The following is a 19,571-nucleotide window of genomic DNA, read 5'->3' on the forward strand; positions in this document are numbered from 1 at the left end:
CAGCCAGACCAGGTCCTCCCTCAACCAGGAAAACAAGCAAACAATCACCGGTTTTGAACTGAATGGGGCTTGTCAGTCGGACGCAGCTTGGTTGAAGAGGCACAGTGAGCATGGGATCCATGTCTGGGCATACCCTTGCCACTTAGGGGTGTAAATCAAATAAATAAAAGGTGATGAGATATATGTTGGCATCAAATCCAATCAATAGTTTATCGACAAAACAGTGATAGTCAGTCAGTCAATAGTTCTTTATTCGGCCATTATGACCATAAAATCACATATAAAAGCATAAATATAACTAAAAAATAAAAAATTTGGTACATATGTAGTGGTTTTAATAAATGGCATAGAACGCTCGTTCAACTGGAACCTGATAACAAAAACCTCAATGTTGAGTCGTCTATGTTAGTAGGAAGTAATTAGGCCACCTAAAAATCATCAAACTAGTCATGTCAATTAATATTCCATTATGAAAGTTCTTTTGAGTGATTTCCAATATTGCACTAAAATGTAGTTTATAACAAAACATTCGCACAAAGTGCAAGTGCAATGTCACAGTACCAAAAACACAAAGTACAAACACCGGCCCTCCCCTGTCCTGACCCTCAAGTCGGTATCCATGAAAAAATAAAAATATCACAATACAAATGTTAAAACAGTTAAAGCAAACAACTATGATAGTTAAAAATGTGCAACCCTAAAACATACCAAGGGGGAAGAAAGCAGTCGAATATACAGCAAGATGGGCCTCACTTGTAGAAATTGCAGAAAAATACAAAAAGTGTAATGTCTTGCTCAGAAAAACTGTCACAAGAGCATGATTTTATGTCTCCCGGCTTACAAAATCCTCTAGGGAAAGCTAGAAACCAGTGTATTCTATTGATGGTGAGCGTTGTTAACAATTGACAAATAAGGTTACCCCCCGAAGATATGTGTTTTGCAATATATATTGCTTCACAGTTGGTTTAATAAGTTCCCATTTCTCTGTTTCACTTTGTCACTTGGCTACAAGCATGTTTTTTACATCCAGCATCTCCCTTTGCCGTAATGGTCTCAGATTGGTAAACATTACTTAACAACCTGCACTCTTCAAAATATCCCTGACGTACCGGAGCCATAGCATAATCAGTGCCCCTGCAAGTGATCTGCAGTCCTCAATCACAAGTTGGTTTAAATTTAGAGCGGGGCTAGACCAAAGTGCCAAAGCAATAAGATCGGAGATATAGCCTAATCTAACCTTCTCATGAACCATAAACGATGGAGTACTAGCGGGAACGGTGAGGAGACTGCCATAAATTTATTTTCAACCACCTGAAGCTTCCCCACATCTTTATTCCCCAAACCTCACACCCATAACTTGCCAATGGAATACACTTATCTCAATATACCTTTACTAGGGCTTGCACCATTTTGGCCCGGAGTCTCTTGGCAAAATCCATTGTTGTGCCTACTGCCCTCATTAAAGTGTCCTTTTTGAGAACTTTTTGTGCAATCCAGGACCCTCTATCATCGAAAAGTACCCCCAAATAGGGGAAAGGGCGACTGTGGTGAGTTTGACACCTTTATCAAAAAACATAATCCCAACAGCCTTCCGACGGCCAATTGTCATAGTGTGTAATTTAGTGTAGTTGGTTGACAAATCTAGAGTATCCATCAAATCAATATAGACATTCAAGAGCATGCCGTAGGCAGACAGTGATCCATGCAATCAGGACTGCATCATCTGCGTATAACAATGTAAGAAATACGTTTAGAACCTACCCTGGGATTAACCCTACAAGCAGCTATGAAACAACTCCCAAAATATTAATTTATAGGGTAAATAGCAGGGGTGCCAAAATGCATTCCTGCCTTACCCCCCTTCTGTACCCACCAGAAGGCAGCCAAGCTGCCATTCTCATCATACCTTGTTGAGGCAGAGAGATTAGAATAAGAGCTGTTAAAAAGCCACTAGCTCAGCTTCCGTGCCCAAATCCAGAAGAAGAGGCCAAAGCTTGGATCTGTTCACACCGGTCGAGGTCCATAAAAGCCATATGCAGACAACTCCCCTTAGCTATAGTGTATTTGCCCACAATCAAACACACTTGTTCAACGTCCCTCTCCCCTACCTAAAGCAATATTGTAGCTCAGATATTACATTGGTGTTATCAAGCCAAGAAGTTAAACGCTCCAGAACAACCTTCCCCAAGATTTTATAAGTCAAATCTACAACAAAGCAGATCATCCCTCTTCCCTTTTTTAAAGATTGGTAAAATAATGGCAATTGACCAAGATGATTGAAAACCACATTTACGTACTATCCAGGTTTGGGGGTCGACTTTATAGATGTCTTGAGGAAATCTATACGGGCCCAGCTCTTTACCCCAGCTGTAGCAGAGATGGCTTCACACACTTCTTATGTAATAAAGGTCAGTGATAAAATGTCACTCCCAGGTACCCACAAGGTAGCAGAGCCCTCCAAGTCTCTCCCACTATGCATCCCCTAAAATGGGAGACCTCTTTATTGGTTCCTGTTCTCTCTTGGCTTGGAAATACAAGCTAGCCATTCACCTAATAATCAACCTTCCCAGGGCCTCTCCATTCCCCATTTAATGGCCCCTGAATGGCTGCATTTGTAGTAAATGTTAGAACCGCCGGTTTATTTAATTGTCTAAATTAGTCCCCATTGTCAATGGTTGTTCCTCATCCACATGCTGTTTAAGATTTGCTGACAAATACACAATTACACCCTAAAACCCCTCCTTTTGAATATATTTCGCCTTTGGTCTATTAAAATTGTCACCTACTTCCTCCTCATCATAGCTAGGGGAAGACCGGGAAAAATAAATAGACGTTGAGAAAGTACAGGATCTCTGCTAGGAGCCAGATCCATTAATTGAACAACACTAGTTCTCCTGATGCTTGGTGAAGCACTCTGAAATAGATTTCACCCACAATTCAACCACTGCAACTAGTTCTCTGATATGGTGCTATCAAAACTTTGTCTCTCTGACAGGAAAGCTTCTTAGAACTGTCATAATGTCTTTATTCTCCTTGAAGAGTAGGCGATGTATGCTTTGTTTCCTTGATTGCTTTCCTCACCTTTTAATTAGAAGTAATGCACACTGCTTCCACTCATTATATATAGGCCTCCTCGTACTTATTTTTTTAACCCTAAAAAAGCTTAAGCTTTTTATTTTTTTATTAAACAATAAATTGTATCCTTCTAGAATAGCATTCAGTTCTGTCAAAGAATATTATCACTAATACATTTCAAAAACTTGTAGTTCATTACCATAACACTCATAAATAGAAAGAATGAAAATATCTCCCAATTTTCGATGAAACTGCGTGCGGGCCCACTTGAATAAGTGTGTCAACGAGAGACACCTCTAACTAGTCTTTCTTTGTTTCTCCTACTGTGATTCACACAGCAAGGCCAGTCTCACCTTGATACACACAATATGATGGACATTCACCCCCAGTCACAGATCTGGGTTTAATCCATCGTTATTTTGCTCACCAAGCCACCCCAGTTCAGACATGGCCATATGCAGATCAGTCTTGACCCTGTGCCTCATGGGAACAGTCCAGCCCGTGAGCAGTGAACAGTGAGCAAGGGACCCACGTCTGGGCATACCCTTCCCACATAGGGTGAACAGCAAAACACACAAGATGATGGACAGAATGTTGCACAGTGGCAAAACATTCACCCCCAGTCTCAGATCTGGGTTTAATCCATTGTTATTTTGCTCACCAAGCCACCCCAGTTCAGACATGGCCATATGCAAATCAGTCTTGACCCTGTGCCTCATGGGAACAGTCCAGCCCAACTTGCCAAGCCATGTCTTCCTAGGACCGGAATCTGGTACTGGGGTGAATGTATGACATTGTTCTGCATTCTGTCCATCAACTGTTGTTTTTGCAGTCTCACCTTAATACCTACCATCTGTGTTCTCAAATTTGAATGCTTCCCATTGTTTCATAACATAGGCCCATGCACAGATACAGAAATGAGAGTCAGCACCCTAACGGTGCATCTCTCTCCCTCCCGTAGGACGATGAACTATCAGGGAGAGAACACCATACTGGCTCCAAAGTAGTGGCTCCCACCCGCATATAACAATACTTGTGGGTATTCTTTAAGAGGGCCCATGCACTGCTACTCTCAAGCTGCCTGTCAGCTCTTGTGTCTCTCCGCCTCTGACGAACCGATGCTCCGGCCGGCACACAGTTTCAGAGAAAATCCTTCACAACATTCAGACCAGTGCACTGTGTACCAAAAGAAGATGCCCTAGAGGGATGCACGATAAAGTTCTATGGATATCAGTCCCCTTTACATAGTAAAAGGATAGGGACATAAACCATAATAAATGGAGAAGGAAACTTGGAGGAGGGCTGATTGGTGGGGATGCAGCACCTCTGCAGTTAGTAAGGAATGGTATGAGATAAATTGAGAAGAAGTTAATGTTTATTCTATGACCAGTCATTCATTTATGGACATAAATATTGAAAAGGCAGTTCCTTTCCAGTTATAAACTTACATTGATAAAGCAAGCCTGCTAAGGTCCTTTAAGTCTTGTCGAGGTAAGACGATGGCTACTCTGCAGGTGGTTGATGATATCCCATGAGCCACTGATAGGAAGTGCACTACTACTTGTGCTTCTGGTTCTCTAGGAGGTTTTTAACACTGTAGAACGTGGGACACTCTTGTCTATTTTAGCCTTTATGATGAGCATGTGTGTGGTAGTGTAGAATTGGTTTAGATCATTTCTTACAGATCTCCCAGTGCCTCCAGATGGACCCTTCCAACTCCTTCCTCTTTTCACTACATTGTGGAGTGGCCCAGGGCTCTAACCTTTTGCCAAAGTTGGGGGCCAAAGTGTTGTTTGATGGAGACTTCTAACTGCAGATTCCTCACCTTTTGAATATCCCCTGTGTAAGACTGCATCAGGAAACTTTTGTCATGCTGTGGCGTTCTACCTCATGCTGTCCTGTCCCATGTAGATATGATCAGCATATATACCCCACCTTTATGCACTGGTATCTATTCATTTCTTTCTTTGGCAACTGATGTGGAGACAAAGCGTCAACTGTTATTCAACTGTTATTTAATTTTGTTGAACAATTGTGTCATCATTGACCATACATCACCTAAACCATCAGGGTTTAAGCTGCGTATGACATATAATTCACAAATGTCGGTTACAGATCCACACAAATTCTTCATTGGCATCTTGGTACAGATTGTCACTCAAAGTCATATTCGTTATGTGCCAAAATGAATATAAAGGCCATTTGTGACCATGAAACAAAGCTAGTGATCATAGAGTTTAGTAAGTTGAAGACTCATTCTAGATCAAAATCTATGGCGCGCAGATCATGGACAAGGTCAAGAGTGAGGACTCACTCTCGTTCCGGAGGTCGTTCTCAAGACTGGACTTCCTCCAAGTTAGTCAAATCAAGTCAATACTATTTTATTCAGCCATATTATGGCCATAAAAGTAACATTACACATAACAGAAGAATAAACAAATAAAATTATACAATACATGATACTAAAGGGCGAATCCGATATTTCATGTACAAATGCTATAAAACCATTTCTTTGCCCTTAAATGCATTCTGTTTATCATGGCAAGACAACAGTATCAGCAAAATCCTAGATAAAATGCACTTTGTACAATATCAACATAGAATTAAAAAGAGTACTTCCTAAAAGATTACATTACTAGTCCCAGTTTGGTGGCTAATTAAAGTTTTCCTTCGGCATGAGGCACCTGCTAAGAAACTCACCACTCCATAACACGTCGAGTGTGAGGACAACATTCACAGATATATCCATGCAGGTCTCGGTTGTGCAAAAATAGCAAATTTTAAAAGGACCGGCACAGACCTTCATAAAGTCCATTTTATACAGTACTAACCCGACATTAAAAACGATACTTCCAACAAAATTTCATTTTTCATCCCAATTCGGTGTTTAGTCAATTTCTTTCCTTCAACGTACAGCCCCTGCTAAAAACCTCACAACCCCATAACATATCAAGGGAGAGGACAGCATTTGCAGATATATCAAAGCAGGTCTCACTTGTGCAAAATGGCTATTTTTTTTAAAGTGGTAGGATATATTTTGCCCGGAGATCATTATAAAAACCACAGAAAAACATAAAATGCAATAAGTCTTGATCCGAGAAATCATTGCAAGAGCAATGCTTTACGGCCCCTGATTTAGAGAAACCCTTGGGGACCGAGAGACACCAATGAATGCAATGAAATCTTAATCTAGTTAAAAGAAAACAACGATGCAGGTTTTTAATAAAAACCAGAAGGGTTGATCCAAAATCCCAGGCAACTGATGAGCAAGAGCAAGGCTTTACGGCCCCTGACTCAGAGAAACCCTTGGGGACCGAGAGACACCAATGAATGCAATGAAATCTGAATCTAGTTAATAGAAAACAATGGTGCAGGTTTTTAATAAAAACCAGAAGGGTTGATCTAAAATTCCAGGGCTTAAAATCATATATTGTCTGATCGTAGGTTAAGTAAGTTCGCTGTTTTCCCTTTCCATCCTCATTTAGGTTAGAAATTGACTTTTAATATCCTTCAGCTATCCGCGATGCGACTGTCCGGGATGCCTGAAATGCTAGGGGCGCTCTAAATTCGCTAACTGCTGAGAAATATATCCGAACCAGGGAATATTTGCAGCCCTAACTAGCCTCATACAATCTTCCAAAATTATTTTATTTAAACAGGATGTGGGGCTTGATCAGGTTTTTAACCACCACATAAGGGGCCAAAACTATACAAACAGAAATATAACCCTTCCCATATTCTGCATGTACCATAAAGGAGGGTGTACTGGGTGATACAACTAAAAGTTTCCGTAGATATTTAATTTCCACCCCTTGCAGATCATTGACCTCCTTATAGCCCCAGACCTCACTGTCATATGTTGCAATTGGGACGCATTTCTTGTTATAGACCTTAAATAATGGTCGTAATGGTTTACTCCCCAGTCGCCTGGCAAAATCTATTGTTGCTCCTGCTGCTCTAGATAGGCTTTTTTCTTGTGTTCGCTGTGCCACCCATGACCCATTATTGAATAGGATACCCAGATAAGGAAACGTTGCGACATTGATCAGTATTACCGCCTTTACATATAGGCGTACTCTTATCACATGTTATATTACCAGAAGACATTATACGGGATTTTGAGAAATTAATAGAAGGGTCGAGAGAAACCATAAAATCAATAAAATCATTTACAAGATGTTTCAGCCCAGAGGTGTCCTAGCAAGCAAAACTGCATCATCAGCATATAAAAGAGCAGGGATGACTTTAGAACCTACTCTAGGAGTGTCCTTACTGGCAACGGACAGTGCAGCCCCCAGGTTAATAATGTATAGGGTAATTAGGACCAGGGCCAAAATGCATCTCTGCCTCACCCCCGCTTAACCTCCCATGATTTAGTAAGAGAGCCATTTTCATTATGTCTTGCAGAGGGAGTCAGATTACGGTGGGACAAGTGCAAGAAGGCCACCCGGTCTCCAACCATGCCCATTTCTAACAATAAAGGCCATAGTTTTGATCTATTTACTCTATCAAAGGCGGCTGTTAAGTCCATGAATGCCATAGCAGTGAATATTTGCTACTCATCATAAGTAGGTTCATATATTGGTCCACTGTCCCCATGAATTTCTAAAACCATATTGCAGATCTGATATCACATTGCTAACATCTAGCTAAGTGCCTAGGCGATCTAAAATCACCTTCCCCATACCTTTAGCTGCCGAATCCAGTAAAGAGAGTGGGCGATAACAAGCAGGATCATCCCTAACGCCCTTTTTAAAAGTAGATAGGATCACCGCCGTTGACCATGATGGGGGTGGGCCACCTGTTGTTGCAGCATTAAAAACCCTCACTTGGATCTTTGCCCATGTCCATGGATCAGCCTTATAAAGATCCGCAGGTACCCCATCAGGTTTCAGTGCCTTTCGAGCTGAAGAGGCCATGATGGCTTTCTGATCTTCATCTACCCCAAAACATAACGGTGATGACTCAACACTGGATTGTAGATCTTGACGGGGATAACACAATCTATTCTCGAAAAGTTAATGTCTAAGAAAAGGGACTATTTACTATTTTCCAAAGTTCTGTGCTATTGGCCAGAACACTAGTCTGGTTTAAATCTTCCCATTCCTGTTCCCGTATGTTATCTTTCCTTTAATTTAATGCCACTTTATATGCTGTTCTGCATGCTTTAATTATTTCTGCCTCACTGGGCTTGTGTTTTAATGCAATTAAGAGAGCCTTGTGGGTTTTAGAACAATCTACATCAAACCATTTTTCCCCCTTAGTAGCACAAGATCTTCCTCATCTTGCAAGATTTTTTGCAATTCGTTTTGCCAGCTTGTCAAAGGCCTCTATTACCACACCAGGCACAGTGTGATTGTCAAGGCACTGCTTGATATCTTCTTCACCCTTCGTGTATAGCTGGTTTAGAAAAACTTCCGGCATTATCTTTCCCCACCTAATTTTGCGAGCCTGATCTATTGGATTCAAATCCCTATTCGAGAGGCTCTTTGTCTCAACTCCACGCAAGACCAGCACCCACGTTATTTCTAGAGTCATCAGGTTATTCATATGATCACAATAACCGCTCCGAAATTGGCTTACTTTTAATATTTTTAAGAGCAGAGGGGAGAAAACACAATATAATCTATGGTTCAGTCAAATACCCTACCAATAAAGGAAGGTACAGAATCTATATCGTTCAAGTGCTCAAGATAATGTAGGGTATTAATGGAAAGTAAGCTCTATCACTGGTGGCCTTAGGCCAAATGTTCAAATAGGGATGGTGGGACAAAGCTATCCAAAGAATCGCTACCTAATGTGCAGTTCGGGGAGCTGAGATGTACATTAAAGTCCCCCATTAGGATAAATTCAAAATAGGAGCAACTATCCTCTCTAACCTGCTCTAAAATTTCTCCCATGTGCTCATTATCGTGCTTCCTACAAAAGGAATTATAAAAATTGATTACCACCTAGGTGGGACACTTAAGAAAAGTTAGTTCTACTACTAACAAATGAGGGGAAGGACTAGACAGTCTCTTCATTGTACAAGCCAAGGTAAGTGATATCAAGGTGAGCAGGCCGCCCTTAGCGTGTCCTATAGAGGAAGGGGAAGCAGCTTTATAAAAAGAAGCAAAACCATCCATAACAAATGAGTCTGACATATTCCAGGTTTCTTGTAGTGAGACAATATGACTGGACATTATTATGTTCAACCACTGCTCATCATCCTTTTTTGCCCTTAGTCCTGCAATATTCAAATAAACCAAGCAAAACCTTAACCATTCATTAGCGCTAAACATTAACTTCACTTGCAGTCACAGTGTGTCCAACCTATTAACTGGTCTACCTTGAATATTAAGCCTGCGGGAAAGTAGGTGGAACCAAGCTCTCTTGAAGTATTTTTTCTACAGAAATATTGAGGAGCTAAGTATGCTAGAAAAGCAAGTTGATGCAGATTTGTTGATTTATGTCTCCAATATTGACTTTTGTGAAGATATTTGGGCTCATTTAGGGTTCGTTGGGCAGTTCTCCATCCGGCCAGCATGTCATAGATCAAAACCTTTACTACAATGGTCCATGAATGCCTACCATATTTAGTGATATACCGGCCTGGGGAATATCTTTATGCTTTCAGAGGATCCACTGGCACGGAATTTCTTCGGAAGGAAGTGCATCTTTGCAGAGTGGTCACACTGTTTAATGCGGGTGCTCAGCAAAGTTTTGGTATTTCTTGAAATGAGCTCCTATAGTGGGAATTTTTGTTTTAGAAAACAAACAACTAATACCTTTGACATTCTAGGAGTTTTCTCCAAGCATGTGGGAGTCATTTTTATTTTACCTACCTGGTTCAAGAATGCCAGATTTTCTTGCAGGTCCCGGACTGGAAAAAAGATGGTTGAATGTCTGCACTAGGTAGGGAAGATGGTCTAATATCTATTGATTAATGGACCATCACTTGATGGGTTGTTAGTCAACACTTTCCACAGGTAGACCCAGTGGAGCCTCCGACAGCGGAGACATGGCAGTTCGCCTGACTAATAGAAGAGTGAGCGGACAGTCTGTTTGCCGGATAGAGTAATATGCCTTGCTTGAATTGGATTACTCAGTGTGCCAACCTCTAAATAAAGCCAATTGCCTGGTTGGTAAATTCACTGTTAACTCTTTTTATTCACTTACTGTATTTAACCCTACTCACCTTATAATTCTTTGAATCAGTACCTCAGGTTCCTGGAACAGCTTTCTGACAAGATGAGGTTGAGCAGTGTGACAGCTGATATTGGCTTCGATATGCGGCTAGAGGCATGTTTAGCCCGTGCAGAGCAACTCGCAAAGCTTGAAGGAGACGCTATTATTGAGAATAAGACTCTTGCGCACAACTTGCAAAGGAAGGTAGGAAGCCATTACCATAAATGTGAATGATGTACTTAAACAGATCATAAGATACTGGTAAGTTTCTAAACTGTTGTGGTTTGCATTGTTGGGATGGACAAGGCCCTCGCATAATAATGGGCATGCTCCAGCTGCTGTGATACCTGCATCTTTGGTAACAATTTATTGGTCATGTGGAAACCGAGATCATGCATGTACTTCATGTCCTAGGCCTGTCTTACTATATTTTGCTTATAATTGGTGGGACTACCCAAAGAGCTGCCCCTGGGTGGTGGTAGGCACTTGCCTTCACCTGGAGTTAAGTAGGATGAGTGTGGTGGTGGCAGCATACCGTGTTTTCAGTAATAGTGATCAGTGGAGTGATCGGGCCTTTTTACCCATTTTCACTGGAGTGTAAAGGTCTGCTGCGGTGTGCGTACCACACACTTGGCCTACATTGGATTGTATGCAATGCTAGACAGCAAGTTTGGTTGTGTGTGCATGCTAGAATGAATGTGTGGCAGTGTAGTGGTACAGTATATGAAAATCAATGCATGTGGTTGCGTGTGCACGCTGGTATATATGTGTGCCTAGGAAGTGGACAGTACATGCAAATCAGCAGGCACAGTTGAGCGTGTGCACTGGAACGTATGTGGGCCAGTTAAAGGGTACAGTCCAAGAGAGTCAGCATGCACAGTTACGTGTGTGCACTGGGGTGTATATGTATCTGTGAAGGGCACAATACATGAAAGTCTCTGGACTCCATTTTAAAGCCCCAGGGCTTTCTGGAGGACCTTGTGGCCGTAGAAGAGCCCCCCTACAGATGATGGAACAGGGACCCTTGAATCCTAATCTCTTAGGGAAATCTTCAAAGAGAACTCTCCGCTGGTTGTAAATAAAGCGTTGAAAGTGGGGAGAGGAAATTCTATGAGGAAGGTTTCAGCATCAGATGAACCAAGTTAAAGTTTCAGGGCGGATAAAGCCTGAGTGTTCAAGAATGAAGCCTAAAACAGTCAGGGAAATCAGCAGAGTTGAGAAGAAGTCTTCTCTCCATGAAATCAGGAAAGGGTCTCCTAAAGCTGAAGCATGAAAGAAACTTCCAAAATACTGTCCATATTAGTTCCCTCCAAAAGGACCACCGGAGGCCATGTTCTCTGGGAGCAGCCATGCTCCCTAGTTTTCCAACACTGAACATAGGACCTTGGGCGTAATATCAGTCTGGTCTGCCTGGTACAGGAGGATCTCTCTCATAGTCTCAATCTCCATTTCTGAGGTCAACTTCTCATTAAGTTGCAGCTACTTATCATTCTAATACAATAACCAATAAGCCTATTCTAACTTAATGAAAGCAATGATAAGATGCCTGCAGATGGATTATGGAGCACTCTCATGTAAGGTAAATGTAGCCACCAAATAATCTTCGTTTATGTAAGGCACACAAATGAATACTGTTGAACACATTGAATATATGTGTCACACATGAAGAGGTGGAGTTCTAATGTATGCTGCTCCAAAGATTTGTGGATTGCTGTAGTCCTGAGGGCAAGCTAAGGCACACATACTGGAGGAAGGAGAGCCCAGCTATTCAGTATACTGCAAAAGAGGCTCTTTGATTCTAAAGAGAGGTTACTGGCTACAGGAACCTGAGCACAACTCAGGAAGGAGGTGAGTGAAAAAGCAAATCATAAAGAGTAAGGTTAAAGGGGCCTTTGTAACCCTTGATACACATATCACTTAGACTCACACCCTGGTGTGATCCCCTAGTCACTCTGATGTCCTGTGTTTGTGGCTATCAGTCCTGGAGATGCTCGTACCTTGATAGACTGCTCTTTGGGAGAACAGCAAGACTGTGGAATGGGCACTTCAAAGTGGGAAACTCCCAGAACGTAAACTTCAAAGACAGAAACACTAAATAAAATGTTTGCTCTGCAATGGATTATATAACTGTGAGCTTGAGACACCTAAATAATCAAACTGAAGCTGTACGTCAGCAAGGAGAATGCCTTTTGTGACCATGACTGATGACTAAAAAGCTGATAGTCTCCCATGGTGGGTGAAGGGCATTTGCCATGAGAATCAAGTACACTCGCCCTAGAGCCTAGATCATCAGCTTCTATCTGAACCAAGATCTATGTACCCTGGTGAGGAAAAGGAGATCACCTGAAGGGATCGAGGTCCAGTGGGAATCCTGCCGAGAGGATCCCCGGAAGAGGAGATTCTGATTTGTTCTAATCAGTGCACCAATCAGGTTGGGTACCTGTGCATGCTGTGGTGTCTCCCTTAATGCTCAGTGGGAGGGTTGCAGAGAAGATTAGAAGCCCACACAGATTGGACTATCTGCCAATGTGTGTTGGATTTAAACCCCATACCACAGGTGGGGGCCGTGGTAAAGCTTAGGGGCCATCTCCCTGGTGCAGTGCTGTGGTGGAGAGAGCTGTCACCTGGTGAAGTGCTGCGACCTGAACAGAGACTCCGCCTTAAATGCATGGAAATCGACCCCCGTATGCCAGCTGGGGGCCACAGTGAAACTGAAGGGTCATGGCCCTGGAGCAGCGCTGTGGTGAAGAAAGGGCTGTCACCATGTGCAATTCTGTGACCTGAAAGGAAACTGCCTGAAATGTGCGGAAAGTGACCGTAGTATGAAAGTTGGGATTCGCAGAGGAAGTAGAGGACCATTGCCAATGAAGAGAATGCAACTTTGAACTCAGAGCAGCTACTTCCTCAATTCAAGTAGCACCCCAGGTCTGTCATCGGAGACCAAAGACACTTACCGCAACAACTTAAGAGCGCCATTGAGGACCAGACTGTATGCTGGCCTCAATGAGACTACTGCTCATTGCCAAGCACCAGCCACAGTAGAGCTTGACCCAGGACGCAGAATGTTCCCAGGGCTTCCATTGCGCCTCCAATGAGATCAGATAAGACTAAACTTTGAGTTGCAGAATACATGGGGCGGTAATCACCTCTCACTGAAGTGCCGAAGATGCTGGGCCACTTGGACTTTGAATAGTCATAGTGGGACTTCAAAGACTTATGTTCTCTTGTGGGGTTTATCCTGGATGTTGCCTCACATTAATGGAGAATAACCCCTGTAGCTAGAAGAGTGGACCCTGGTGCCCAGTACTAGAATACAGACCTTATAAAGAGTTTTTTATTTTGCTTTGTTTGTGTATAAATACCACTTTTCATAAACATGAGTAATTGGCTGGAAGTTTTATTTTTTGAGGTTGATGAAGCTACGTTGACTTGTCAGCTTGTGTACTCCTTGCACCTATCTCCTTCCCGAGAAAGCTTTGACAGCTCAACTCACACTACCACTGAGAGTCAAGTGCTGAAGGGGTACTTGGCCCAGTTGCTCAAAGCTGACAGTAAGCCAGGCCCTGGACATCAGATGTAAACGGCCTCAGCCATCACAATTGGGCCAAGTAACTCCTGCGTGCCCCGTGGTCCTTTGAAAGGTGTTCTGACACACGATGCCCTCACATTATTCTGTCTTTTCTAAGTATGCAGTAATCACAGGCTAATCATTTGTCAAATTTGAAATCAGTAGTAATTTTTTTAGTAAATCATCAGCAGGGATGGAATAGAAAAGTAAAATAGCCCTTTGGTAAATGTCAGCTGCAAATTGTGTGGAAAGTGTGCTGCAACAGAGCTTGATCCTCTCCATCTCAAGGAATTGTGGAGAAAAAATGGGGCCAAGCAATGTCATTTACAGCATAATATTTTAAATATATTGCCTGTAAAGTAACATGTTGCACAAACTGTCATATGGTTCCTACGAATTACATAGGACTGTGTATCCAGACAACATAACCGTCAGAATATGGGGACTGAGTCCATACATATCACCAGCGTATTTGGGCCGAATTCCTAGCTGGCTCACAGTACCCCATCGGAACCCATAACAATACCAGGGTGCCAGATGGTATATGCAACCTCAGAGCATGACCACTCCAATTCCCCAAGGAAATTGTGGAAACAATTCTACCCTTTTGTTGTTTCTTACGCATGCCCAAGGGAGACACAAGAAAGATACAAATTAGCTTCTCAAACATTTATTGAAGCAAATGTATCTTGTGTGAAAAGCGTGAGCTGCAGTTATTAGTAGGATGAAACATAACATTGTAACCAGCATCACAACAATGGTGAAAAAGATAAACAGTTCAAGCATTATAACATTATTATGTGATTATACCATTATATTAATGCTCACACTCCTGTCTAATTCTACCTAGACTAGCTAGAGAATAGTGGGAGTACCTGCTGCCAGATCTCTTGGGACAACCCAACCCCCATACCTGTGTATGATGTACCAGAAAGCAGATCTGGTATAGAGCAGGCTATTGTACTTTCAGGTACAAGGCTAAAGTCAGCAGGGCCGCTTCTCAGACACGGTGTATAGTGTTCCAGGACATTACCAGCAGAAGAAGTGCTCAACTGCAAAATCAGGCTCAGAGGCGGTTTATATATGTTTATAAAATAAAAGCGCTGTTCCAATCACATTATGTCAAAGGTGCAGAGCTGATGTGATTGTTTGTCTTTCGACTCAGAGTCTCCAACCAGACTTCAAAGACTTATGTTCTCTTGTGGGGTTTATCCTGGATGTTGCCTCACATTAATGGAGAATAACCCCTGTAGCTAGAAGAGTGGACCCTGGTGCCCGGTACTAGAATACAGACCTTATAAAGAGTTTTTTATTTTGCTTTGTTTGTGTATAAATACTACTTTTCATAAACATGAGTAATTGGCTGGAAGTTTTATTTTTTGAGGTTGATGAAGCTACGTTGACTTGTCAGCTTGTGTACTCCTTGCACCTATCTCCTTCCCGAGAAAGCTTTGACAGCTCAACTCACACTACCACTGAGAGTCAAGTGCTGAAGGGGTACTTGGCCCAGTTGCTCAAAGCTGACAGTAAGCCAGGCCCTGGACATCAGATGTAAACGGCCTCAGCCATCACAATTGGGCCAAGTAACTCCTGCGTGCCCCGTCGTCCTTTGAAAGGTGTTCTGACACACGATGCCCTCACATTATTCTGTCTTTTCTAAGTATGCAGTAATCACAGGCTAATCATTTGTCAAATTTGAAATCAGTAGTAATTTTTTTAGTAAATCATCAGCAGGGATGGAATAGAAAAGTAAAATAGCCCTTTGGTAAATGTCAGCTGCAAATTGTGTGGAAAGTGTGCTGCAACAGAGCTTGATCCTCTCCATCTCAAGGAATTGTGGAGAAAAAATGGGGCCAAGCAATGTCATTTACAGCATAATATTTTAAATATATTGCCTGTCAAATGGAAGGACATTGCATTCAATGTTCTTATCCTTTGACGGAGTTTACGGCAACTTGATAATATGCCTACTGAGAAATGTACTGCATGCAGAATAATTTCTAAGTATGCTTTCATGTACATGCAAAGCATGTATAAAGTCACTGTTAAAAATATGTCAATTTTAAACGTGTAGTTTATAATGGAGACTTTGTGCGCTGGACCTGTTAAACCTTACAATGGAACACTTCTGAAGTACAAATAATTAAATATTTAATATTTACATATGTAAAGCCCCATGAGCAACATTGTTCCAGGATGACCAGCACTAAAACAGATCTCTTTTTGCAATTTCCTACCTTGTGACGCACACCAACAAAGCCAGTATCTACATCAAGATAACCAAGGCATAATTTGCCTGGTATGCAAGTACCATCCATCACTAGGCATGTTTCCACAATTTATTTATTTATTTATTTATTAATAACATTTATAAAGCGCTAACAAAGGCCCGTAAGCGTCTCGGCGCTAAAGTATCTGCAGAAATCAACCCAAGAGGGAAGCACAGTGTTTATTAATTACGGGCTGCGTTTACTGATAAAAAAGCCAGGTCTTAAGTTGTTTACGGAAGGACCATAGTGAAGGGCTTGTTTTAATCGAGTAAGGCAGGGAGTTCCAGAGCTTGGGGGCAGACACCAAAAATCTTCTGTCACCCCATGTGACGGTTTTGGTCCGAGGAATCACAAGGTCGTTTAGACTGGAGGAGCGTAGGGTTCTGGAAGGACAGTAGGGGGTGAGATTTTGGGCCAGGAAGGCTGGTCCCAGTTGATGCAAGGCTTTGTAAACTATACAGAGGGATTTGAATTTTATCCTATTTCTGATAGGTAGCCAATGTAAGTCTTTGATGGTATTAGAGGCAGATTGATATTTGGGAAGTTTTCCCAATAGCCTAGCAGCGGAGTTTTGAACAATTTGCATTTTGTTCAGAACTCCTTCCTGAGCATTTAAAAACAAGGCGTTGCAGTAGTCAAGGGTGGACAGTACCAAAGAAGAAACCAAGGTTTTGCCCACTGCATCGGGAAGGAAGGGGAGGATTTTTTTGATAAGTCTTAGTTTAAAAAAATGCCGAGGAGGTAATCTGGTTGGCATGAGAAAGAAAAGTGAGGCGATCATCAAAAATGACTCCCAAATTCCTGACTCTGCTAACCGGCTCGGGAGGAGGGCCAAATGACAAAGGCCACCAACGTGGGGACCATTCCGGGATCAAGTGCCCAAAGATTACTACTTCCGTCTTTTCGGAATTCAATTTTAGGCAATTGGAAGCCATCCAGGTCCCAATTGCCCGCATGCCTAAATTGAGATCATCTGCTCTTTTGTGGCCGTCATTCTTGATGGCTAGGACTAACTGGGTGTCGTCTGCATAGGACGTAAGGCTCATCCCATGGGCCCGAATGATATTGGCGAGGTCCGACACATAAATGTTAAAAAGTGTCGGACTTAGGGATGAGCCTTGCGGTACTCCACATGGCAGAGACAAGGTAGGCGAATGGAAAGATCCCAGTGTAACCGCCTGCGCCCTGTCAGCCAAGAAAGAGGCCAGGAGTTTCTTCGCTTTGTGAAGAACACCCATGTTCTCGACACGGTCGATCAAGGTGGCGTGATCGACCGCGTCGAAAGCTGCCGATAAGTCGAGGAGTATTAAAACTGCTGTCCCCCCCCGCATCACGGATGGTTCTAATATCATCCGCGGCTTTTATCAGAGCCGTCTCTGTCCCGTGGCATTGGCGAAAGCCAAACTGGGATTCATCCAGAAGATGATGTTCCTCTAAAAAAGCCGAAAGTTGCTGGTTCAGAGCCTTTTCGGCTATTTTTGCCAAAACTGGGAGGCTGGCAATAGGACGGTAATTCTTTAACTCCTCCATATTAAGGTGTGGCTTCTTTAGCAGTGGCTTGATTAGTTTTTTTTTTAGAGGGGCTGGATAAATGCCGGTACTGAACATGGAGTTGCAAATCTGTGTAATAGCAGGAAGAACAGCTTCCATAACAGGAAGTAAAACTTTAATCGGACATGGGTCCAAGGCGGAACCCGATCTGATGGTGGATAGGATATCTGCAGTCTGGGTGTTGGAGATATCTGCGAACTGAGAAAGAGTTGGACCAGTGCAGAATATAGTGGATGGCTTGGAAGAAGTGTTAATATTATTGGCAAAAACCGAGTAAATGTCATTCACCTTACTAAAGAAAAAGTTGGCCAAGGCATCGCAAAGAAATTGGGAAGGAGGATTTTGAGAGAGCCCGGCTAACTGTTTGGTTGTTTCGTATAGTGCCTTGTTGGAATTTACATACACAAAATTGCCCCCTTACTCAATGATTTAATATTTAGTATTTAAAGACTAAATAAACAAATTCGTTAAATCTAGTCCAGTATATTTATTTATACCTTTTTTTTAAAGAGAAACTATTTAAGAAGTTTTGAATGGCAAAGAAAGGATACACAATACAAAAGAGTTACAAAAATTTGCTACACAATTAAATTTAACAAAATTAAATTTAACAAAAAGAAAACATAAAATATTACATCCAACATACAATACACATAGCAGTGTCACAGTTTTGTGATATATTCAACCATTTCATAATCAGAAAGAATTATTTTCATGAAAAGAGCCAATTCAGTTGTAAGAGCATAAAAGCATGTAGCAGTTTTATTTTGAAACACACTAAATGTTGTAGTTAGCTCTTGCTCGATAAGCCGACGCGTTTCAAGTTCGGGCCACGAATGTCCAAACTATCATCAGGGCTCTGTTATTTCTCTATTGGGATGTAAAAAAACATTGTTTTAATACAACCTATTCACCTCTTTTCAAGAATAGCACCGTTTGGATAAAAGTGATCAATGTACCTGTATATTTCTATGAGGTTGACCTGTCGTGGTTTTTATTCATGGACACAGTCCTTATTTCAGGTATCAACAGGGGACACTTTCGCAAAAAATAATCTGAAGAATGAACAAAAACATTGTCCATATTAGCAATGCGTAATCATGAGCATTGCCAGCCTTGTCGCAAAACAATCAAGGAATTCCTACCTTAATAAAAACGATCTTGCAATATAAGGAGGGGCGGAGGGATGTCTTTTCTTCAATCCTATTTAAAAAAACATATGACCTATTTGTCATAACCTGAGATACTTTTTTTTAAAAATCCGGATACTTATATACGAAAATATATATAGCGTACCTGTAGGGAGCACCGGTGTGGGGAAAACGTTGTCTTATCTTCAAAGATTTCACGTGTACCTGAATGGGCAATACCCTCGTCATTAATTCATTCTTTTTTAGGAAGATTGCCACTTTGTCAAACATCTACTTTTAACCCCAGATTAAAATCATTCTCGTACCTGTAGATTTAATAAACAGGGTGCCGCCTCACGCCCCCAAGCCACGGCCCCAGCCGGGGCTGTAGAACGTCGGAAACGCCTTTCTCTTTACTCTTAGTGCATTCCGATTACTAATCCGTAAATCTCTAAAGAGAAAATAGAAAAAAACGCGTTTTGAGTCAACGCGCGGTAGAATTACAAACGTTAAGCTCACACGGAGCCGCCCGAATTTCCTACCTTTAAGAGCGGTTTGTTTCTTCCGCATACAGACAGTGTTCATCAATCGATTGCTGTTCGTTAGTGACAGCGGCGGCCATTTTCCCCGGGTAAAAGAAGGGACCATTAGCAATGTTGATGCATTCTGGGGTTTTGAGTGCAGTCAACTTTAAACAAAGTCTATGAATGGTATGACGTGTTAATCTGTAGGTGCCCACATTTGACCTTGATGAGGTGCAAGTCTATTCCACTACAGCCACGCAGTGTGGCAATTAAATACGCACCTCAA

The 19,571-nt window shown here is 42.0% G+C and overlaps 1 protein-coding gene across 1 annotated transcript in view; it reads left to right on the forward strand.

The window, feature by feature from the left end:
• The window catches only part of CCDC170 (coiled-coil domain containing 170), a 244,498-nt gene that overhangs the window by 134,171 nt on the left and 90,756 nt on the right, over positions 1–19,571 (forward strand). Inside the window, exon 10 of the mRNA XM_078646946.1 lies at positions 10,273–10,446. Within this exon, the coding sequence (XP_078503072.1) occupies positions 10,273–10,446 (174 nt within the window). The remainder of the gene's footprint in view (positions 1–10,272; positions 10,447–19,571) is intronic.

Source organism: Lissotriton helveticus, chromosome 6 (assembly GCF_964261635.1).
Source record: "Lissotriton helveticus chromosome 6, aLisHel1.1, whole genome shotgun sequence".
Lineage (NCBI taxonomy): Eukaryota > Metazoa > Chordata > Amphibia > Caudata > Salamandridae > Lissotriton > Lissotriton helveticus.